At 41.8% G+C, this 24292-nt stretch overlaps 1 protein-coding gene across 1 annotated transcript in view; it reads left to right on the top strand.

Moving 5' to 3' along the window:
- Positions 1–17783, top strand: part of SETX (senataxin) — a 31848-nt gene extending 14065 nt beyond the window's left edge. The window contains exons 11-26 of the mRNA XM_019474082.1: positions 842–941; positions 1448–1624; positions 2355–2584; positions 3116–3283; positions 3845–4001; positions 4866–4967; positions 5468–5580; positions 6307–6378; positions 7254–7403; positions 7899–8006; positions 8902–9089; positions 9467–9559; positions 10171–10335; positions 10816–10917; positions 13360–13447; positions 14485–17783. Of these exons, the coding sequence (XP_019329627.1) occupies positions 842–941; positions 1448–1624; positions 2355–2584; positions 3116–3283; positions 3845–4001; positions 4866–4967; positions 5468–5580; positions 6307–6378; positions 7254–7403; positions 7899–8006; positions 8902–9089; positions 9467–9559; positions 10171–10335; positions 10816–10917; positions 13360–13447; positions 14485–15249 (2778 nt within the window). The 3' untranslated portion in view covers positions 15250–17783. The remainder of the gene's footprint in view (positions 1–841; positions 942–1447; positions 1625–2354; positions 2585–3115; positions 3284–3844; positions 4002–4865; positions 4968–5467; positions 5581–6306; positions 6379–7253; positions 7404–7898; positions 8007–8901; positions 9090–9466; positions 9560–10170; positions 10336–10815; positions 10918–13359; positions 13448–14484) is intronic.
- Positions 17784–24292: the final 6509 nt, after the last annotated feature.

Genomic DNA, 24292 nt, shown 5'->3' with positions numbered 1-24292 from the left:
ATTTTACCAAGAGATTAAAAACTGTTTTATGTCCTCTATTTACCTTCTGAAAAATGTTCTGAAAACATTCAGCTACAGATCTGAATAGAGGAATGATTTGGGGGAAATAATCTAGGCAGTTATATTTAAGATTGGGGACTGTCAGTGTTATTCACCTCAGTGAAGCTTTTTTGGGGGGGGGCTTGCATCCACAACAGCATTCAAAAGGAGGGAAAAAGGAGGTGGTTCATCTTTCTTTATAGCATATAAAGCTTAAAACGGAAATCTTTAAGAAACTGAGGTCTTTCAATGACAGTGTCTGTAAAAAGAGGATAAGAACGTAGTGTTTTGATTTATGTTGAGAACTTACGTGAGAGGTAGGTTAATCTGAGAAGTTTTTTTTTCCAAACAGCTTAACTTTAATAGTTTATAGTTCAATAGTGAGAAAATGCAGCGTTCCTTCAATTAAAGTCTGTATGCTTTCAAGTTCAGTCGTTGCATCGCTTCTCCCATAGAAGTAAGGTAGAAAATGAAGTCAATACCAGGATAATACTGGTATTTTAAGGTGAAAATGCAATTGGGGGAACCCACGTTTGTTTTGAAGAGCTTTATAAGAAAGTACATTAAATGGGGGGTGGGTGGGGAGGAAGCGCTTTCGTTTGCCGTGTGTGTGTTTATACGTAATGTGCATGCATATATTAAAAAAAGAAACAGGTAAGACTCTGTCTTGTACCTGACAGTCTTGTTAGCTTTCTTTTATTTGTGCTTAGTATGTTTGCCCTTGGAGTCACGATAAGCTATTTTTCTGATACACTAAACCCTTCAAAGTATTTCTATTTAGCTTTTACTTTCCAACATGTAGCTGGCACAAGAGTGGACAGAAAACCAGGGAGCGAGGGAGAAGAGTTACTACTTCTGCTTACAGAATTTCTGTGCTGAATTGAATACAGCAGATTTTACAGGTAAGAGTTTGGGGGGTTTTTTTATAAAAACATCATCTAATTTTGAAGACAATGCCTTATAAGGAGGTAGCACTTACAGGTAGAAAATTTTTTTGTTTGCTTTAAATACAGAAAGGATCTTGAATTTGCTATTTTACAGAATGCACGTTACAGAAATACATTTTGCAGGGAATTTGTGCCTTAAGTGTTCAGTACAAAAAGTTATTTGATTGCTGTTGGAATACTTACCATCTCACTCATCTGGGATTTTGTTGCAGCTTCTTTTGGTAAATAAAATAGTCCTTGACTTGCTCTATTTTTATACAGTGCTATGTTCAGTCTTAAGAATGCAGAATGGAGTTAAAACTCTTCATAGTCTTTAGCTATAGCTTTTAATAGCTTTAAAAGTTAACGGATGGGTATTACTGAAGTATATGCAATAAGTTAATTGTAGTACTTCTATAGTCAGAAAGTAATTGTAACTATTTTCCTTTTAATTTTCTAACTTTAAAATGTATTTTGGGTAGCTCATTTTCAAGAAAGTGATTTGGCAACGCAGCGTCATCCAAAGGAGGATGACTTAATTTTTTTGGTGGTCCAAAAGAAAAAAGACACCTTTAGGGAAGAAAGTGAGATGGAGAACCATACAGTGAATCACGTTGGTCTTGTGAAAAAATTTTGTCGTGCGCCTGGCTGTTTAACTAGTAAGTAAATGGGGTTGAAATAAAAATGGGATTCTTCTTGGTACTGTGAAATGCTTCTTCATAGCTGGCTGTTGATAGTTGTAATATACCACTTACCTCAGAGGAAATGGGATTCTTTTTCCACTGTAGCATGTCTGTTCCATGCTAGAAGCTTCGTAAAAAGCCAGGAACTGAAGCTGCAGACCTGCTTTCCATGCATTTTTCTAAGGACTTCCTTCAAGACAGATGTTAATGCTTTGTGTAAGAACAGAAACTGATGATGAGTAAGTGCTCTGCATACATCTTTAGGAGTGCATTGCTGTGAGATACGAAATGCCGTGAACGTCAGTGGTCTCACTGACTAAAATTTTCACTATCTTCTGGAACTGAAGTTGTGAATTACCAGGATTACCAAGTATCACAATTAATGCTGTCTGATTAAAACAGTGGTCTGAGTTGTTTTACAGAGCACTGGGGTGGTTTGTTTTTTTTGGTTTTGGGTTGAGAGTTGTTTTACAGAGCACTGGGGTGGTTTTTTTTTTTGGTTTTGGGTTGATTTTTTTTTAGGGGGTGGCGGTGTTTGGGTTTTTTGCAAGAATTAGTTGTTGGCTCCCTAATAGAAGGCAGCACCTGGTTCTGGTGAGTTCTTTGAGTGACCTGTTTAAATATCTTTCAGTTAACAATTTGGATATTCTTTGAATTAACAACTTGTGGTTTTGTTTTTTCTTTTTCCTCCCCACCCTTTTAATAGGACAAAAGGAGCAGCATACAGTCTGTCATCTTTCTGTGCAAACTCGAGGCAATTTGTCATTCTTCATAAATAAGCAAGTGAAGTGTGTGGTGGTTGGCTCCCTGGTGACCACACACCGAACATTCAAAGGCCTACTACTATTGAGCAGGAGTCCCCTGGCTAAACCCATCATTAATCCAAGTTACAATGACTTCTGTCCCAGAGATTTGCCTGTAGCTTCAGAAAGTGCTGTAAGTCCTGCATCTAGAAGTGATAGTTACAGATGACAAAGTGGGCATTTGGATCTCATGAGTTTTGCGAAACTGGTTTTGCATGCTGTTTTTTGAGATGACCAAGTGCAAACAGACAAGTTGCAAAAGCACGGAGGCACTGTGCTCTTCAGAGTTGGTTGATTGGGTGGACAGAGGGGAGTCTGAATTTGCTCAGGTGTTTCTGCTGTGTTGACATAGATACTAGTAGTGCACTTTAAGCAGCTTTCAGGTTTTCTTCCTTACTGGAGAAGTGTCTGTTCAGGAAATAAGGCGTAGTATGGAAAAGGTAATGCAAAATAAAGGTGTGTAGAGTAAACGAAACATTACAGCTTTCGAGTCAGGATTGGATGTGCATCTAGAGCAAACATAGAATCAAAAGCTTCCATGCCTTTCAGGTTTTTGAGCCGTAGCTAGAGGGGTGGGGGACATTCTGAAAGTACCTAAAATGAACATGGAAGGGTTCATCAACGTTAATTAATTCATTATTTTTTCCCCTGTCTGTTCCTTCAGGTGTCAGATATGAACGAATACAATGAAAATCAAAAGAGAGCTATTGAGACAGCTTATGCCATGGTAAAGCAACATCCAGGGCTTCCCAAGATCTGCCTCATCCACGGACCACCTGGAACAGGGAAATCAAAAACTATTGTTGGATTTCTGTCTCGTGTTTTGGGAGAAGTAAGTGAACATGATGTGATTGTCATGTGCTGGTATTTGGTTTCTCAATGGAAGTCAAGGATAGCCTAAACTAAATGGAAGTGTAGTATTGGTAATTACTGGCGGTGTAATTCGTTAAGCTGACTTAATTAAATTTGTACTGTATAGGGTGTAAAGGTGGAAATAATACATTTTGGGCATCTTGGAAAACACTTATTTTACAGAACTTAAAAAGTAAAATCAAGAAAACATGCACAATCAGTATAAACACTTGTTACATAAAAAAACCCCTTAATATTTTGATGTATTAAGGAATGTTATTTGGCCTGTCCCATTTAATGGTTTTTGTATTAGCATCCAGAAGATTCATCAAGTACATCATTGTTGAAGGGAATTTATGTGAATAGTATTAATACATTTGACTCGTTGTTACTCAGTGTAAGGCATACCTTAAGAGATATTCAAGTGCAATAGTTCCCATACTCTGCATGCTGATTAAGATGAGCATACAGTCTGCCTTTTAAATCACAAATGAAAACAATCTAAAGAGCCTGTTTTGGTTTAATGTTAATTAATCTGCAGAACACTAGGAATGAGAAAGCAACTCAAAAATCAAATGCCAAGATGAAGCCAAACCGTGTTCTAGTTTGTGCACCATCAAATGCTGCTGTTGATGAACTCATGAAAAAGATCATCATTGCATTTAAGGGAAAATGCCAAAACAGACAGGAGCCTTTGGGTATGGTTTATTTTAAAATTCTGTTTATATGTTAAATAGAGACAAAACCTGAAAGAGAAACTGGAACGGTTGATTACATGTAATACTTAAATGCTACTCTAAGCAGCTCTTTTCTCTTGCAGAACATGACTGGTACATCCTCATACTGTTATGAATTTTAATGTGCTTTTCTAAAAGGTGTATTATGGTTTTTATAAATAAATTGCACTTTGTCTTTATGTAGACATTGACCCTTTCTTCATAGTGTTAGTTTCAGTTCACCAGTTTTTAAGTACTCCTTAAAGATTTGAACACAAGACTATTACCTTGATTTTGAATAAAATTGGACTTTGCTGATCATGCTTAACAGACTGATGAAAATTTGGCGTGTCAGAGCCTCTCACTTTTTCTTTTCTCCTCCTAGTTTGTGACTAATACAAAGTAGATGAATTCTGAACAAGGCACCTAGTCTGCGGTGGGGGAAAAAAAAAATCTGCATTGTAACTAAATGTTAATTCGGTATTGACTTACCAGCCGTGTTACTGATGGTACTCAGTAATTTTCTAACTTAGGAATTCTGTAAGTTTTAGATAAAGAAGCCTGAGAATAAGAGGTGGTTCTGTTAATGCAAAATAACATTCTTAACTGTTAGCCACCACTAAAACATAGGCAACATACTTTTTTTTTTTGAGTTTGGAATTACTGAATTTTTTTGTAGCTGCATTTAGATAAGTACAAGTAAATTGTTACAAACCCCTGAAAAGCAGAAAAGGAAAAGCCTTGTTTGACATCAGTGATGTTTAAATTTATTTTTTTTTCTCTCATACCAAAATGCAGAGATGATTGGAGCAACTAAAAGTATTTTGACTCTGATTTTGTAAACAGGAAACTGTGGTGATATCAAATTAGTGCGACTCGGTGCTGAAAAAGCAATCAACAGTGAAGTCCGGGGATTTAGCCTGGATAAGCAAGTTGAACACAGAATGAGTAAGTAACATGTAAATCAGACTTTTCTTCAGTCTTCTTTAAGAGCTCGATGATGCTGTACACTTGGGACTATGTGTCCTTTAAGAAGGAAGATCTGGTAAAAGATTTGTCTGCAACGGTGCTTCATAAGCATTGTTTTTCTCAGTCTTAGTGGGAAAGCGTCAGCTTACGTATGGCCTAAAATCTGAGCAAAACCAAAGAAATAAGCAAGACGACTTCTTGGGTTTTTTTTTTTTCCCCCCCAAAGAAATTATAATAAATGCATGTTAAAGCCATCATTTTTAGGCAATGCGGCTGTGCAGCATTTGCAAGCTACAGTTGGAACCAAGTCTCATTATCTTCGTTTTAAAAGATAAGACCTCAGCAGAAAAAGGGAAAATGCAACAAAAAATGAGTTTGTCCATTTGTTCTTAATAACTTAAGATGCATGACTGAGAGCAAGTGTTATTGTAACATAGTTTTTCTATTACTCTTGTATGTTTTCCTTTGTCTTATTATAGAACGAAAGCCAGCTGACTGTGACCAGGATATTCAGAAGAAAAAAGAAGCTCTGGATCAACAGCTGGACATGCTGTCTCGTCAGCGTGCCATGCACAGATGTGAGAAGAGGGAGGTAGTAAGATAATAGTATTTTTAATCCTGTTTGTGGTTTTTTGTATTCATAACTGAATCCAAAGAGTGAAGAACTCTTCCTTTTAGTGCCATCTCTGAGCAGTAACTGCCTTCGTCTGCTTTTTCAACTAATGGAAAAATGTTGATTAGCACCGTGAAGGGGAATGAGGAACTTTACATCAGGAATTTTTTTTGTCTATTTATACTGGTATTTTCAGCAGGTCAGTCATGCCACTTCTTGCTCTAGTGTTCAGTAGTCTTCGTTTGGTTCTATCACCAGTGTAAACATATTTATAACCAGTGTAAACATATCAATAAGACTTAATGGTTTAACTTGTGTACTTCAAAGCTCTGTTTAACTGAAGTAGTAAGATACCTTGCAATCTGAGATTTTGGGATATGCGTTGCACTTGAAGTTTTCCGGGTTTTTTTGTCTAAAAATTTGGCATTTGTGCTCAAATTACAGATTTCTGATGGTAAACCGCTTTCTCAGTTGCACAGAAACGTGTAGTATTCTGTATGAAAAGTCTAAATATGTTGACCATTTTCTAAGAAACTGATCAGCTTTTTCAGACATGTTTGATATTAAAAGACAGTCTGAACAAGTCTAAATGTTTAGGAAATGAATTGGGGTGTGGGAGGAAAAAAGGTGTATGGGAAATGTGTGTTAATTATTCCTGATACTTACGTGGTTTCTCTTCCCCGTGCCCCCCACCTCGCCATGCAGAGTCAAATGTTAAATGATGAAATTGGCAGACTTTCAAAGGAGAGACAACAGCTTGCTTCTCAACTAAAGGAGGTAGGAGTTTATCTTTAGGGCAGCTCTTTAATAAACCTCAGCTAATCTATTTATATACTTGGTATCCTTTAATTGTGGTGGAGATCTGGTTTTGATGTGTCTGGGAGTATTTATAAAGTAGTAGGTAAATAGATAAAGATCATAAGCTGAGTAAGTTATGGACAGCCTGGTGTGAAATCCAGGTGTACTCTGGCTGCATATTGGAGGGGGAAAAAAAAAAAAACCAACCAAAAACGGATGGGAATATTCACTCATACAGTTAATTCTAAACGAAATGTGTATTTTGCAAGGAAGGTAATAGAAACGTGCACGTGCTTATGTTCTAGGATGTATCTTCATCACCACTTTCATGCCCCTTACAATCCTGCTGGGACTGAGATACTTTTAAATGTTTCTAAGTAAAGCAACAGCTGGAAGAATTTTTTTATGTGTGTGTAAGGAGAGGTTTGAAAGTGGAAATAGCACTGATAGCAAAACCAGTAATTAAGGCTGAGTAGCACGAACCATGAGATGGATGAAGGTTCATCTTTAACAAATATATGCTGACTTTTAATGGTCATGGAGGCTTGGAGTCACAAATGTGATGGCAAACTAAACTTTGCTCACAGTTACTGTGTCTAGATTGCATAGCTGTAGAGATAAAGGAATACTTCTTTCCAGTTTGCCATCTCAAAGGTGCTGTAATTTAAAGTGAGAGTAACACTTCAGTTAAGTGAACTTGTGACTTTCGTTTGTAACAATGGAGGTAGTTTCGTTGGGATGATGTATTATGCTAGATCTGTTTGGCAGTTAGAATTGTCCAGGCAGTTAGAAATTGCTCTAAGGTGGTTCAGGAAGGCTAAAAGAGGAGACATGGTGTCCTGTTGTACTTGAAGGTTCGGAGGCACTCTCAGAACGTACAGGCAGGTATCATCTTGGAGTCTGACATCATCTGCTGCACACTGAGCACAAGTGGAGGAAGTCTGCTGGAATCTGCTTTTTGTCGGCAAGGACTTGATCCTTTCAGCTGTGTCATTGTGGATGAGGTTGGTAAAGCTATTTAGAACTAGAGCGTGTTCCACCTCTAAAGGTCTGCCTCGTTCTCTGCTTAGGCTACTTGTGATTATTTGGCTGCTGACGTAATATATTGTGGGTTGACTGCCTCATCCCCACCTTTTAACTGATAACCAGCCTGTCCTGCCATGTAGAGCCGTAAGAAGAAAGAATAACTTCTAATTGCTTCTTTTTCTGACTTGTTTGGTGCTTTAATGGCAGACGGCTTTTACTTAAAAAATCATGGCTAAAATATGGTTCTTGCTATAGAGGTTTCCGGATGGCTGGGTTATATTTGTATCTGTTTGGAGAGAGCTCTGTGTATTCAATCCTATCTGTTTGGAGTTTTTTATTAGGGAAAAACTCTCTTTCAGCGCCTTAAAAAGCATTTCTGAGTTATTCTGGCTCTGTTACAGGAAATTTAACATACTTCCCTCCACTCCTTTGCTTACAACTTCTGCTTTTTTTCCTGTTTGCATATACAAAAGGCAGGGCAGTCCTGTGAGGTTGAAACACTGATTCCACTGATCCATCGCTGTAATAAACTTGTCCTTGTTGGAGATCCCAAGCAGCTCCCTCCTACTGTAAAATCAGTAGTAAGTGTTCAAACTGTATTTTTTCATGCTATATAGTATAAGAGCAGTATCTATAGAAAATATGTATAAAAGAAAAAAGACGCTTCAATGTCAGATCATGATGTGTATCGGATAATAACTTCTGCCCTGCCAAGTTAAGTCTCTGTTATGTGGAGACCATATCAATGCTGCCTTCAGATGTGTGAATAAAGCCAATACAGATGTGTGAGTACAACCTCTGTAGGCTTTCCTGGTGTAGCCTGAAACTGATTTCGTGCACCATTAAGACTAGCTATGGCCACGCAAACTTCAGTGCAACTCGGCACGTGGTTTATGATGGATGTTTTGTTGCGGCAGGCTCTGTTATTTCATCATGTCAGCTTCAGTCAGTGTCACATTCCTTAAGGAATGGAGGATGAAGACTACCTGATTGTAAGGGGACTTCCTCACCCTACAGATGTGTTCTAAGGATGAACATATAGGAGGACTTTCTTGTATCCAGCAGTAAGGAGGACTGTTTTAAATGTCTGATAAAGAAAGGCGGAAAAGCAGACTGGCTTCTCTAGAAGGGTGAATTGTCTGAAGGCTGTGTGCTTGTTTAACAAGATTCCCACCTGGAAGATCTTGCTTTTCGTTATTGTTGATGTTTTTAAAATTTTACTATGTTGTGACTCAGAAAGGAAAGTTGTCTTGCTGAAGACTACGCTGACAAAAACTCACATTTATGGAGGTGATCTTTACTGAAATAGTAAGACTAACACAAATAGAAAATTGAAGTGCAAGTAGTTGTCATTTTGTCAGCGAGTTACAAGTTTAAAAGAAAATACCAAATAGTTCTAGGTCCAAAAAGCAAATTCCTGCTGCTAATTTGGGACCTAATTCTCCAGAAGTCAGTCTCATGTTTTCCCTGTGGCAGGAAGCTCAGCAACGTGGCTACGATCAGTCCTTGATGGCACGCCTGCAGAGACACCTGGAGGAGCAAGTGCAGATGAACATTTTACGAAGCTTGCCGGTTGTGCAGCTGACTGTGCAGTACAGGATGCACCCTGACATCTGCCTCTTCCCATCCAATTATGTTTATGGCAGGACTCTAAAAACTGACAAGTGAGTAGCTCTCTGTTCTCCTTTCTGAGCAGGCGCTATTTCAAAGAAGCCTTTTCATATCAGGATATTCTTTTGAGTCTAAAAATTTTTGGGGTTGTGGGGAGGGGAAGATGCTTAATGGGAGAAAACTTGCATTCCATCTCTTGCTAGTGCTGACTGTGATATGTAAGTTAACTAGACCACTTACAGTTGAGCGTACTTACTGCTTAGAGTTTATTTTCAGGCCTCAGTATATGCAGGTACCAGTGAAAATTGAGGACTGGGGGGGGGGGGGAAGCTGAAAGCTGCTTGTATTTGATAACCATGGTGTAAATAAATGAAGTGCCAGTTCTTAGAATTTCTATATGGTTACCTGGTGATAAAAACGTTATTTACAGAGCAACAGAAGAGAACAGATGTTCTTCAGAATGGCCATTCCAGCCCTACCTTATTTTTGATGTCGGAGACGGTCGTGAGGAGCGAGATAAGGAGTAAGTCCTGCATTCTACTCTGCCAAATTTTAGATTTGCTGAGAATTAATTACCTGCAGAAGAGTTGTCTTCTCTCCTCTGTTGTTCCCAATATGCATTAAGTAGCCAGAACTGCATTTTCAACTTGATTTAATTGTACAAAAAAGCAGGTGTTAATTGTTTGTGGTTTTTTTTAATCTGAAACTGGTTTTAATCCTGGTTTGACTATCTGCTGGATGCCAGTGAATGCCTACAGTCCCTGCTAGCTCTAGTAACAGTTTCTGATTCCCAATTTATTTTTTTATCAGGGACTTTCCTTTCACAGCTGCATGCTGAGGTAATGCCAGAAGGTGGCAGGCTCAGTCCTCCCTTTTGCCTATTCTGTAAAGAAAGCAAAGCTATGTAGTTTAAGGGAACGTGAAGTGCAGCCTTTCACTGCTAACACTTCTCATTGTTGCTAGCCCCTCGTCGGGGCCTGCTTGCAAAGTTCTTTGAGCCTCTTTGTGAAGGAGGCTGCAGAAGTTCAAGACGGGGGCTTTGACTCGCAATCCCCCTACAAATTGGGCTGAAGTGTTGAATTTGAAAGAGCTGTCAAATGTATTTCTGTAATGTTTCCATTTTGTCTTGTTCAGCTCTTTTAGTAATCCTCAGGAAGTGAAGCTGGTGATGGAATTAATTAGAACAATTAAAGAAAAAAGGAAGGATCTGGGTCTTCGTCGCATTGGAATAATTACCCCTTACAGCGCACAGAAAAAGAAAATTCAAGAACAACTGGACAGAGTGTTTAAGAATAACAGGTAAAGAAACCATGAGTTTCAAATGGGACTTGGCTCTTGCACATTAGTCCTTTGTTTATCCTCTTAAAATAAGGGCAAAAACTCAAACTTTGTACTGCTAAAATCTGTACTCAGTCATGCCTGAGGGGGGACATGCAAGCCTTTTGCTTAAAACAGGGATGGCCTCTTTGTACCATTTCTTAGGTATTACTTGTATACATGCTTTGATTATATTGCTGTTCTGAATAAAGCTGACTTAAAATAAAACCTAAAATTCCAAGCTAGATGGACCTGAACAGCTTTTCAACAATGGTGCTGGCCTCAGGAAAGCAAATTTGGCTTTAGGTTCATACGCTGAACCTTTTCATACACTGAAGCAGAAATTTACCCTGGGTTATTTTGACAGCTGATCGTTAAGGATAGCGTTCAGGCTATTTGCATCAGTGTGTTGCTTAAAAATTCAACTAACGTAACTTAACGGCTTGCTAATTCTTTCTTCAGCAGCCCAGGTGAAGTGGACACAGTGGATGCATTCCAGGGACGAGAGAAAGACTGCATCATAGTGACGTGTGTCCGGGCAAACAGCACTAAAGGGTCAATTGGGTATGTTTCTCTCCAGTGATTTGCAAATCCCATTTCCAATGACACTCTAGCTGTAGTCGTCATATTTTTAATATGACCAGTAAGAAAGTTGTTAGAGAACAAGTCGCTACAGCCAGCAAATTAAAGGGTATCTTAATGTATGAATTAATGTTACTGGTTTGAGATCTCTGAACAAAAGGGACATGGAAATGCGAAGTATTGCGTTCTGCGTTGCGTGCTGATGAATTTGCATGGCTGCCTTAGCCTGTCACTGTTTCAGTTTGGCAGGATTGGTCTTGGGAACTTGGCTCTTTGCATTAGTACTGCAGCAGTTGTTTTTCTTGTAGCTTTTGAAATATATTGTAACTTTCTGAATGCTGCTCTCTTAAAATGAAATCCATTTTCTGTGACTGTCGCTATCCTATTAACATAGCATTCTGTCTGTTAAAGTATTGTTAATGAGTTACGTATGTCGCTAGGAGTGTGATGCAGATGAGATGGATCTTTGATTTGTAGATGAATGTGCTTGTCTTTTGAGTTTGGAGGAGGTTTGCAGGAAGTCTTGATTGAAGATTGCAGATTTGATAATTTCATATGGGTTTTTCCTAGCTGAAACAGAAGGAACTAGATACTGGGTGTGCTGTTTACCCCCAGGCCACTACAGCAGTTGTTGATTTATTTCTGTAACTTACTGATTATTTTAGTTTAAAAAATGGTAGTGGAAATATGCCTTGTTATAAGTTCATTGGCTTTTAAGTTAAACTATGGGAAGTCTGTTCGCATAAACAAAAATCTTTTGTTTCCACATACCAGGTTTCGCTAAGCTACTTATGTTTCTCTGATACTAATTTTCTGATTGCTAGATGAAGGGCTTTTAATTGTGCTGATCCATGCTACTTTGGCAAGGGAAACAATCCAAATCCTATAGTAAACAACAATGATGCTTTTTGGAGATTTCTTCACCTAGTTGATTGAGTTTGGAAACTGAAGGCAGCTAGAACCTGCCAGTTCTTTTGGCTGACACAGGACTTAACCTCTATCTGTTCTTTTGGAAGAAAACTTTCCAGCTTACCGTGTTGAAGGTTTATATATTAAAGCTTTGGCAGTGTAATGCCTTGGAAGCTGTACATACTGATGACTTGGACATCTCTGTTTCAGGGTCAGGTGTCGTTGGCAAGGTGTGATGAGAAAGTTTGCATCACCCTTACCTATGATCTTGTAGCTGAGCAAAGTATTTTGGTCTCCAAGGTTGCTAGTCCAGCATTAAATTTACTCTGAAAGTAACTTGCAAAGGGAGGAGAGAACTCGCCAAGAAATGACAATGGATTTTTTTTTCTTTCCTTTCCTGAGAAAATAGTTTTGTCATCTTTCAGTTTTAAAAGCTGTTAGGAATATTTAGTAGTCTTTCAAGATATCTCTCCTCCCTGCCCCCCCTCCCAAGACCTAGCAAACTATGATATCTGTGCTGCTGGATCCGCTCCCCTGGTCTGCTTCCTGCCTCTCTTATCTTTTTTCCTGCACTGCTCAAATTTTCTGGGGTGGCTCTGGGGCTTTTGCAGTCTTTACTGCAGGGGTTGTGAATTTGCTGAAGAGCAGGTCTCGGTGCCATGACCGCAGTACCAGGCATTGATGTTGGACCTGTTCAAAGGAAGTTGTACAAAGGCCTGATGTTGTCTTGCAAACTTTGTTAGTGTAGAATAAGCTCTGAATTTTGGGAGCTTTTTCATTAGAGAAAAAATAGTTGATATTAGTTTCATAAACCTTTTTTGGAGTTTTGGTAAATAAGTCCTAACAGAAATCAACTGTTAAGAATACACTAAGCATTTGTTTGTTTAGGTTTCAGTACCTTGGTTTGTGATCCCACAAAACCAGACTAGGCAGTCTGATACTTGCACTATGAAAATTTTCTTCTGCAAGAATATACTTTTCACTCTTGAAGCATGACAAAGCAGAAGTCTTCCTTCATGTGCTTCCAGTGCAGGTCACCTTTAAAATAAAATATTTATGTCCAGCATTCAGTATTTCAGTAGAAAACTTTCCCATTAATCTTGCCAACTATTATTAATCTATTTCAGTTCAACTCAAAAAGAAGCTTAAAGTCTTGATAGGTGAAGTGAGGTTGATGTCTTCTGTACTTTGAGGAACATTTAAGGAAGCAGTGGTTGGCATTAGGAGGGGATTTTCTCTAAGAAAGGAAACGTCAATGGTAAGAGCTGGAAAGAACTGGAATTCCCTGCAAGGAATCAGAGCGGTGAAAGAAAGAAAACACAGTTCGTGCAAAGCCCTTCATGTAAGGCAGGGCTGCTGCAGTGGGATCTGGGAATGGGTCATGAACTGCCGCCTTCTTTGTAACTGCTTCTGTTACCTTCATTTCACTGAAATTGAATATTACCGCTTTTTCTCATAACACTTAAACCTCATGGAAGAAGTAGTTTAGGACCTTAGTTTTGTCTTGTCACCTAGGTTTCTGGCAAGTCGTCAGCGTCTGAACGTTACAATTACCCGAGCCAGATTCAGCCTCTTCATCCTTGGAAGACTGAAAACGCTCATGGTAAGTACAGTGTTAATCAAACGATCTTCTGTGACCCACCCTTCAGGTCAAGTTAGGGTTGGGGAAGTGAAAACCATCCTCAGACTGCTCCAGTCTACGGAAGGGGACCCTTTTCTAGTGTATTGTTAAATTAGTACAATCCAGGCCCTGAAGGGTTCTCTTTGAAAGCTTGGGCTGTAACTGTCATACAAGCTTTAAAAAACCAAACAAACCTGTTTTCCTTGCTTCCAAGAAGGAAAGCTAGAAATGACTCTCACAGTATTTTTAGTAACTAAATTGTAACACAGTCCTTTACAATTCAGGTGTGGGTGTTGCAAAAAATGTCTCTGCTGGTAAGATAGGATGATGGCAGCGATACTTTCCTGCTTGATCCTTACTGTTGGTCCTGCTATTGGAGTTGTCACGGGATACTTGAGGAAGGAAAATGATATAAAAAAAACAAAACACAAACCCAAACCACCCCAAAACATTCCCCTGATCTTCATGTTGCTGTTTTTGACACTACTTTGTGTAGTCATGCGGTTTCTGAGGATACCCTTCGCTTGTACTCTTTGAAACAGGTGTTTCTGAAACAGACCTACGTATTTGGGGGACTATAAAGGCCCGCTGAAAGTGTAGGGAGTCCTCTTGAATAGACTTAATGTCTTACAGTACTTGATTTTTATTCTTTTTCCAAGGGTGGGGGTGTTAGCTACACCACTAGAGGGCATTAAAGCCATGCTCCTGTTTCACTCTCTGTATGAGAGAACTCTTCTGGCTTTCATAAATACAGAAATTGTCATTTTAAGTAGTAGCTCACTGATAGTTGAAAGTACCTTCCCTGTGTTACAGCAGCCAGAGTGCCTATTGCTGTTTTGCAAGTGAAACATAAGAGTCTTCCATTCCAGAAGGAACATAACAGTGGTTTCCATGACAGTTGTGTCAGGTACCTTGATTAAAGAGGTTGTGCATCCTCTGACACCTCTGTCCATTTGTGTTGATTTCTTTCTGAAAACTGTTTCCTTTTGGGGGGGGGTGTCTTTTTTCTTTTTTTAAAGGAAAATAAAGACTGGAATGAGTTGATTCAGGATGCTCAGAAAAGAGGTGCCATTATCAAGACATCAGAAAAAAGCTACAGGGAAGATGCTGTTAAGATTTTGAAGCTCAAGCCAACACTACAGCTCCTACCCAAAGCAGGGACAAAGACATCTCCTCTGTTGCAGGCTTGTTCCTCCAGTAGCGAGAGGGGTGAGCTTGCAAATCCAAGGGAGGCCAGCAGCCCACGGGAACTCGCTGCTGGTGCTGGCCATGCAGTGCTACAAGGAAGCAGAGGGCCCCAGCAGCCACAGGGGGCTCAAGCTGCAGACTCCAGGAGAGGCAGTGCCTCCGCACCCATGGAGGCTGCAGCGCTTCCTGATCAAGAGAAACCGCGCGATCCAAGGCTGGCAAGTATGGCTAGTAGAACTGAAACAAAAGGGAAGGAGCAGGCCTCAAAAGACAGCAGTCGGTCAGCCCAGAGCAATCCAGGATCAACGTTGCAGCAAGGCCTCGATGTGTCCTCAGCTGCCAGGAATCAGATTTCCAGAACAGAAAGTTCTAGGAAACCCCAGCAAAGACAATGCGACATGCCTTCCACGTCGCCTTACGCAGCTCGGCACAAGGGTGACTGGAGAGCTTCTGTATCGAAAAGCAGTTCAAAAGCCCACAGTGAAGGAGGTCAAAGTAGTAGCAGTAAGTGGAACAAAGACTATCGTGTTTCAACGAGGAGAACATCAGAGGACACAGAATCAAACAGTGCCAAGCGAAGAAAGACCTCTCACTGACTGCAGTATCGGCTCATTACTGAAAATGTATTCCCAGATTTCTGTCTAGCAAGGACTGTATTTCAAATTATTTAGTACACCTGCAACTCCCTTACATTGATACCACTACTATCAGTAGATCCATCTTTTTCTCATCCTGTCCCTAACTGTGAAGGGGACTTCATACCTGACAGTTGATAGCTTTGAGCTCTTGAAAAGAAAAGTTGGGTAGCTGCATTGCTTGGAAGAGCAGTGAATTTTGTCACCTAGAAAGTTAAGGTTGTAAATGTTTAACATGTAATGCATATTTGTACAGTATACAAGATTATTTTAAGATTTAATTTGGCAAATATATAGCTTCTTGTTTCCTTGTGCAAATGCTAATTTCTTAGCGATGTAATTTTTTTATGAAGAACCAGAGCAAAGCGAAAAATAAAAACAACCCCCAAAGAAAAAAACCAAACAACAACCCCCCCCAATCCAAAAACCAGCCAGACTTCTCTTTCCCTTTGCACTAGTAAGTCTAATTTATTTGATAGCAAAGAGTGAATGTTGAAAATGTGGTAGCAGGGATTCTTCCTCATGCCCCAGGAAAGACTGAAGGCAGACGTACGTTGGTTGAATGGAGAGAATTCTACTTATTTTGTATATTTTATTGCCTGTTTTTATAGGAACAGAAGAGCTTTCGTTTATACAAATGTGCCTTGAGTTGTGCTCTTGCTGCTGCTTCATCAGTTGGATCCGTTTCTTGTTGCAGTGGCAACAGAAACTGCAGATTAAAGCCTAGGAGGTCTGTTTGGTCCCAGTGAGTCCATGTGACGAATAATCAACAGCACTGTGGAATCTTAGTCAAAGATCTAGTTAACACCTATTGGTAATGACACTTGAGTTTCTTTGTATAGAGCTTTTGGAGATCCACAGAGATCCACAGTTCATTCTCGGTGTTATTACTGGATTCTTTCCACTGCGTTGATGAAGAATGTATAACCAGTAAAATGGGGTGAAAAAACAAACAATTTTTAAGAAAGCTTCCTCTCGTCGTAACATTTCACAATAAAAGTGGAATTATTTGTACTAAGAATGCCTTTGGGTCCCTGAAGTATCGCTTTCTTTTTCTGGAGTACGTGTCTGTCTCAAGGAGGCGAGGCGCGTGTTCAGGTGCGCGGAGTTTTGCATGGAGATAGCCTAGCATGCTTCTGCCTGAGAATGCAGCACCTCGCTACGTTAATACAAGTGGGGTGTATTGTGAGCGGGCCGGGTTGCTATCTCCGTGCATCGGTGTTAAAATACTGCCTGCTAGGAAGCAGGCAGTATCCTGCTGTCCCTTGCTAACTGACTTATGTTTAACCAATATAAGGGTGGTGGCTTTCCCTAAGCAAATGAGCTGCCAGACTTCTCTGGCCAGAATTTAGCCATAATCTTTAGTTGTTTCTCTCCTGACGCGTTCATTGCAATGAGTAGTGTTAGCTGTGTCCTTTGAACCCACTGCCGAAGAGGTACGTGCGATCCAGTGCAGGGAAATACAGGTGCCTTACCGTACAAAACATCAGGTAGTGGTTCAAACTGTAATTGCTGGTAAAACTTACATCCTTGATGCATCCAAGCCCCGAATTTGCTTTGCTGGTACTCGCTGCACTGGGAGGCTTTTAGTTGCCGTCTGTGACTGTCCAGCTCACTGTGCTGCATAGTACAGAGCATTTTAAGGTAATAGGGGAGAATCTTTGAGATGCCTATGAAGTGAAATCAGAATATGTGCATTGTTTAGCTTTAGTTATTTGTTATGTTGCAATCTTAATCGCTTCAGTGAACCCTGACCACGTCTTGTCAGCAGTATATGCACTTATAAAACGGCTGTGACTCTTCCTTGATGTTGTGTACCTTGTGTGAGAAGGAAGGCTGCTTGAATGAATCCGTGGCTGTCACGAATTGGACGTTTCGGTTGCTCCCGCATCACATACTCCGTGCCCTGTGTGTTATCTCCCTTTATGTTAACAGGAATATTTAAAAATACTGTCATCTTTCAAACCTCTTGGCAGGGCTGTGCTGACCTGCCTGCTGTTTCTACTTAGCACATTAAAAAGGCTGCTATTCTGCAAACAGCTGTAGGATGTTCCTATAGCTGTGGAAGCCATTTAGACTGTCTCAATGTAAATAAAGTGAAGCTGGCAACAGTGTGAATGAGGAAATGCCTTTCTGGCCATTAAATACAATTTTGTCAAAAGAATGCTTCTCTGAAACTTTTCTTCTAGCTCGCTTTCTCCTTAAACAATCTGCATTTCCAAATGTGTTCTTCTGAGCGCTGTACTTAACCACATGCTGGAAGGAGGTTTGTTTTAACATTTCATTTTTCTTGTATTATGTACACAGCACGTAGGTCATGTACTCTACAACGCCTGTATTTTTCCATAAATCAGCTTTGAGGCATGGTCAGTGGCTCAGACTGTTTTGCTTATTTAATACTAGATTTATCTGACTTAAGTTGTCAATCTCTCAGTGGTAGCTTACTGCTACCATACCAGTCTGTATCGTTAATGGTGTATTCTTGAATAAAAAAATGTTTGGGTTGTTGCACTTAAAATACTTTTCCCTCTTCACATATCACTCGGAGTAGGTTTGTAGTTTTAACTTCCCCCCCCCCCCCCCTCTTTTATACCCATAACGTGGAAGCCCAAGCAAACTCCAATGCAGAGAACACTTCTCACCGGTTCAAATAAAATCTGCATGGGGCAACAAACAGTAGAATTTTCATAACTTCTCTGCTGTTTCCATTGTGTGTTATAAAATACTGAGTAGCGATGGACAGTGGGTGTCGGTAAGCTGAGTGTAGACTTGCTTTATTCATTTAGTATCATCTCAGCACTAGTGGCAGTCGGAGGAGGTTGTTCAGAGATCGTTCTCTTCCGCTGAGTGTTAAAGTCAGAAAAATTGGTAAAGAACATTTCAATGCAACAATGTAAAACAGTTTAATCAGAGTTTGTGCCGAAAACCTTTGGAAGAAGCAGCGTTCAGGTTTTTGTACAGAGGCTTCCATGCTGCTTCCAAGCTTGGCAGCTTAATTCTCAGTGCAAAACCAGGTCTCTCTGTGGCACTATTAATCTTTGACATCATTAAGAAGGGAAAGCCTTGTAAGTGTTGGACTATATTTTGTTCAAAGTTTGGGGTTTTTAATTAATTCTTTGTACATGAAATAGGCTTTCCAGTAAAGGTGGAGTATAATTCTGGTTATTCCTTTTTTCTTTACGGTTTACTGTAATTGTTTTCCAAGTCACTACTCCAAATTACGGTGATGTGAGAACAAACTGGAGCCAGAGGTATAATGATGGTATCCAAACAGGTACTTGCCTAATGTTTTTCTCACCTACGTTTCATTGTACGTGCGCTATGCTATGGAGTGCTGGCTTACTAATGGTGCCTTTATCAGTTGTACCTACGGATGTCTGCTGACCAGCCAGAGGAAAACCAGCCCTTTGCAGGAGCGGTAGCCCGCTCGGGGAAGCGTAGCAGGGAGGGCTGTCACTCCTCGGTGTGGTGGTGGTAGCAGGCGGGCCTGAGGAACAGCTGAGAGCTGGCGGTGCCTCTGGGTTGCGAGTGGTAGCCGCGAGAGCTGTGCCACGCTGCTGGGGGGTGATGAAAACCTCAGCCTCTCCTCCCGGTCCCTCGCCTGTGCTCACCCGTCCAGTGCTGGTAGTACTGGCGGGGCAATGAGTTTTTACAGTACTGTCTCCTAGATAAGCTGGGTGCAGTAACTAATTAGCAGCTGGGTCCCATGGGTGGAGGCAGAGGAGCTGGGAGACATGAGTTGTGCAAGGCGTGCAGACTGACGAGGCGCTTGGCCCCTTCCTCGTGCTAGTCCATAAAATGGAAGCAGCCCCCACCCCTGCTGTACTGACGCTAGGGAAGCACTGAGCAGCACGTGCTTCCAGAGCAAGAAAGAACTTGTAGTGACCAAACATACTGATTGAGGGTAAACAACATTCCCAGTCCCAGCTGAGATCCAAAAAATAACGTGGAACCCCAGTGATTTCAGAGTTGAGACTTCCCCCACCCCCCCAGTTACTGAAGAGTGGTGAGATGCTGGGGTTTACTTTTGCGTATAGAAGGGAGAGACCGGAGTAGCCAAAAGCTGGAGCTGGGCTGCTCATTCACAGCCCATCGACCGTGGCAACACCAAGGATAAGCAGAACCACGGTCCTAAAAATGCAAGACGTTCTCTCTAGTCTGCATGAATAAATGATGGATGAAATGACTGCTGTATTGTAAATGGAATTTATAATGTTAATGATACAATACAGTCTCTTGCCACAACGGGTCCATTCCCAAGTCGTATATAAGGTCCCTTTTCTTGTCTTTTTAAGATGCTTGGAAAGGAGCCCGATGCCTTATTCTCTAGTGCAAATAAATGTAAGCTAAGCAGCCGTCTACATCGAATATTGCTGACACATGAGACCTTCCAGCCATATGTACCTGTCTGCCAAGGCCTCTAATTTGCCACCAACTTCCTGGCAAAGTGATAGAAATTAAAACGAAGGCGGTTTGGGCGCGTGTTACACTTGGTATTGTGAAAACGTAGAAAACCTTGTTTTACAGCGTGACAGGCTACACTGCTGTGGCTGTCCAATTTTGTCACGGATTCCACTGTTGTATCAAGCAAGAATTCCCTTTGCTACAGAGAAATCCCATCAGTTTCCCCTCTCTTTATTTTAATCCCTGAAATAGCACAGAGCGCGGTCGGGATGGAGCTTTTGGAGCCCAGTATTGCTGCTGGCCAGGAGAGAAAGTAGTTGCGTGGTAAAAATGGGTGGTTTTAGGCTTTCCTCACACGTTTTACCCTGCAGTGAAACTTGTTACGACACCTAGAGAATCAAAATGATAAAGGAGCCTTTAGGACAGTCTGAAGCTCTTCTCTGCATCTCAAATCAGCGTGTGATTTTTAGCTGGTTTCTGCATGGTAGCGGCCAAACTCTCCAACTCCCTGCCAGAAGGGCTGAGAAGATGGTCATACAAAGCTCTTCAAAACCCAGCTGTGCTCTTATTTCTGAGCAGGAACGCTCGGCTGCTCCTTTATACTTTGTTTTATTTACATTTGGGACTTTTTATGAAAGCCAATTATAGAACAGAGTTGGTTGGTGAGACTATTAATTTTATTACCACTGAAGCGTTGGTTCTCTCGCTACTCCAGCCTCCGCAAGGCTCCTGACGAATCGCTCTCGTAGATGAGGTGTCTGCTTCCTCATCTTTATAAAACCAAATAACATACCTGGTAAGTGCCAATGGAATTTTTTCCCCCCTCCTTCTGTCTCCAGCTCCCAGGGACTGTAGGCTTAACATTTTATCTGGCGAGTGAGCAAATACGCATAAAGCCAGACCGCTGTTGACTTCTCCGCAGCCGGGGCTGCGGACTCAGCCTGGCTGCAGCAGTCTGTCCCATCAGGCAGATCTTTGTTGCTTCGGGGCTTTTGGTTATTTAGATTTATCAGTACTCTAAATAGTTAAAATCAGAGTAGAACTGGAGGTAAACAAGAAAAATCAAAAGCTCTACTTGTACTGTTTGAAGAGGTCACTTTTTTGCAGGCAGAAGTGTAATTTAAAAACTTTTTCAAATGAATCAAATGCTGGCTGCGTACCGGTGACAGGATACACATGAAAACCTCTTGAAAGAGCGCAAGTGGCTTTCTCGGAAAGAGAAGTACCTTTTGGTTAACCTTTCCACAAGTAAAGTATCAAGCTCATTGGACAACGTCTCCCGTTTGGAAGCATTAACTGATGTACAAATGTTTCTATCTTAAAGAAGATGAACTTTTGGATCCGCGGGTACTTGCTGCAATGGTTTCTCTCTGTATTATTTCAATAATGCTCTATTCTCTTTGTGTAGACACCTATGTGCTGACAGATGTCTGCAGTTAATGGATCTTCAGTGCCGAAGCTTTCAGAAGCTTTAAATTATTTTCTTAAATACCAGGTTTAAGTTTTGTGTGAGAGGTTTTTTTCTGCCTTGCAGTGGTTTGTGTTACGTGATTGCAAGTTCTCCAGCACCATTGGACAGGTAAAGTGCCATCCTGATCTCCAACACGCAGGGCTAGCTTTGTGGCTGAGCCTGAAGATGAGCCGTACTGCCCCGTCCGCAGGCAGAGCCGCAGGAGGGAAGTCTGAAACTCCCTCTTTTGGCTCTGCTCTTGCTCTCAGCCTAAAGGCCATTTGATTTCTTCTGCGAGATGAAGCATGTCGTGTTTGTCCTTCGCAGTCACCATTTCACAGAGGGCTTTGCTTCTGCACGACTAGGAAGAGCCTAAGAACGGTATACCTCGTGTGGAGGGCCGACTTGTGTTTTGTTCCCCAACATTTTTCAGGTGTCCTTTGGCATGGCTGCAGGAGGGTTAGCACCACAACTTTCTGCTTCTGGTTGAAGTTACAGAACTATTCGTTGGGCTTTGGTTAAAGAAGGTCCAGGACTGAACGTGACTGGTATTCTGGGTTCACAGGGAGGTGGTACCATCTCTGGAGCTGAGTTAGGAAGCCAACGATGTTTTATCTTAAAAACAAACAGAAACCCCCCAAACCAACCAACCAACACCCAATCAACCAAGAGAAAATCTCCCAAACCTAAAAAGGTCTAGTGCAGTGGTCTATCACCTTCAGCAGTCTTCATTCCTGGGCTGTTCTGAGCTTTGTTGTGCCCTTCTGAGGTTATTTTCTACAGGAATTCATTGCTGCTGCTTGGCACGCTCCTGCTTGCATCGCAATAAAAGTGTGTGTTTGCAGGGAATCTGCTGGGTGCAGAGTTCGTCTGGGATACGGCTTTATGAAGTAGTAAATTTTCTGTTGCTTAATCTAATATTTTAGAGAAAAACACTAGTGCAGGGAAAGGAGAATGTTGCTTCACCTTCCAGAAGTGCCATTAGAGATCTTGATCTTGTTACAGTCTTTTCTATGCTATTACTTGTACGAACAGTAACGCATGAGGATTTTAAATCTATTGCAGTCAGAAAGTACAAAGAAAGAGCGAGCGTCAATACCAACAGACAGCAACCGACTGCATTAAGGAAAGGGAGGCAATGCTTGTGCCAGCCCGCTCCCTCAAAGATCTGATCTCAGCAGGGTGAGTTTAACCCTCATTTATTTTATGGTGGATTAACTAAGTCCTGTGACCTGCCTCTGTGATGTTAAATGCTGCTCAAAACGTGCACCAGATTTGTGTCGCTCTTTGATGTGGCAATATCCGTTCTCGCACCTTCGCTCCCGTTTTCTTCTCCTTTTTCAAAGTACGAGTTCACTGTCCCCCCTCTCCGTGGAGGTGGCTGCATTTCAGGGGCGCTGGCTGCGTGCACAGTATCTGCAGTGTCAGGCTGGAAGACGCTGCAGGCTCTTGCACTTTTGAAACTTGGGCTGCTCCCAGCACCGGCCCCAGCTGAGCAGGATGGGCTGTAGGGACAGGAGCATGGAGACCGAGCGCTGAAACAGAACAGACGTTGATAGAGAAGCTCTTGGAGTAGCACTCTGGCAAGGACACCAGACCTGGAAATGCCAGTGGAGGCTCAAGGCGGGATTATGTGGGGCTCCTGGGCTGGCTCAGGGAGCAAGCGGGCTGGGTAGAGCTGGGGCGGTGACCGAGGGCTGCTCCCTTGTCAAGAGAACTAGCCCAGAACTGAATGTGCTGGAGGTGGCGGGTCTCTCCCGCCTTTTTATCCTCCACTCAATCAGCTCCTGGTTTGGCAAATCTTTGGACATGACAAAATTAAAGCTCTTGTGTTCGTGACATTCCCGTTGTTCTGACTGAGTTACATCATTGCTTGTCTCTGGTTTCTCCTGCCTTCGTTTATGTGCTTGACTGCAAACACTTCCTCTGATAGCGGCATGTTTATAAGCCTTAAATGAGTTGATCTACTCCCTGTGAGCTCTATACTGAAGTCCCAGGCTCCGGCTGCTTGAAGGTATTCAAAATAAATAGCTTTTTCTGCAAAGGTGTATCATGGCACCAGCTCTGGGGTGCTGCAGTGGGGCTGGGCAGCTGAGGTCCCCCTGGAGAAGCATCCCTGGGCTACCCAGGCTTCTCCTGCCGCAGGCTCATTTGGAAATGGCCTTTCCACACAAGACCAGTGCTTAATATATCACTCAGGCTTTGTTCATTGTCTACAGTTAGTAGTCTAATCTAGGTTCAGCAAAGTAATTAGGAGAAATAATTAACAGCTCTCAGTGATGAGGCAACCTCTCTCTCCCTCCCCTCTCCCTCACCATGTGGTGCACCTTGGTAGTGACTTAGAAAACACAAGAGGACATTATGAATCAAAAAATAAGTCTTTACCTGTAATTAACTGCGCACACAAAAAGGAAAACGTGGTGATCAAGCAGCAATTGATAGTTGCTTTACTGGAGGAGGATACACCAGAATGAAATGGTCATGGCAAAATGTCCCTTTAAGTTGCGGTTCTTTTATAACATTTAATCCAAACAAAAATAAGTCTCTACCAAAAAAAAGTATTTGAACCGTACACTATACGGACATGTGTGGATAAGACACTGCACTCCTCACGTACCATACGCCTAATGGCCCCTGCGTTCTCCGTAAGTGCAAGAAAACAAAACCCAGCAATGAAAATAAAAAAATCAATGCAGCAACTAGAGTTGTAGGCAACAGTATGTGCGTGGCCAGGCCAGGCCGATGGTGGGATGTGGGACTATGCAGCAAGGATGGACCAGAGTCTCCCCTTCCCTCCCTCCCCCTCCCCTGCCTGTTGTGTTACGGGGCTCTGGAGTTGTCATGACAGGCTCTTTCAAAACAGGACACTAAGAAGAGGAAAAATAAAAAGCACACCCCAGCCTATACCAAAGTAAATAAAGTAATAATAAAAAAAATATCCCTTGGATCGCGGCACTATTTCACCAGGGCCCCGGTGGCCCCGGCCCCAGGTCGCCCTGTGCGGAGCAGGGAAGGAGAGTCGCTGCGTGGAGGGAAGGACGGGCCCCGCCGCCCCGCCGGGCTGCGGGACCGCGGCCCCGGCACAGGCTGGCCGCCGCTGCCTCGCAGCCGGCCTAGCGCTGGGGCTCCTCCGGCTGCTTACCGCTGGGC

The sequence above is a fragment of the Aptenodytes forsteri genome, unplaced genomic scaffold (assembly GCF_000699145.1).
Source record: "Aptenodytes forsteri isolate BGI_AS27 unplaced genomic scaffold, ASM69914v1 Scaffold136, whole genome shotgun sequence".
Taxonomy (NCBI): domain Eukaryota; kingdom Metazoa; phylum Chordata; class Aves; order Sphenisciformes; family Spheniscidae; genus Aptenodytes; species Aptenodytes forsteri.
The sequence above is the reverse complement of the archived record's forward strand: the minus strand, read 5'-3'. Positions and strand labels throughout refer to the sequence as shown.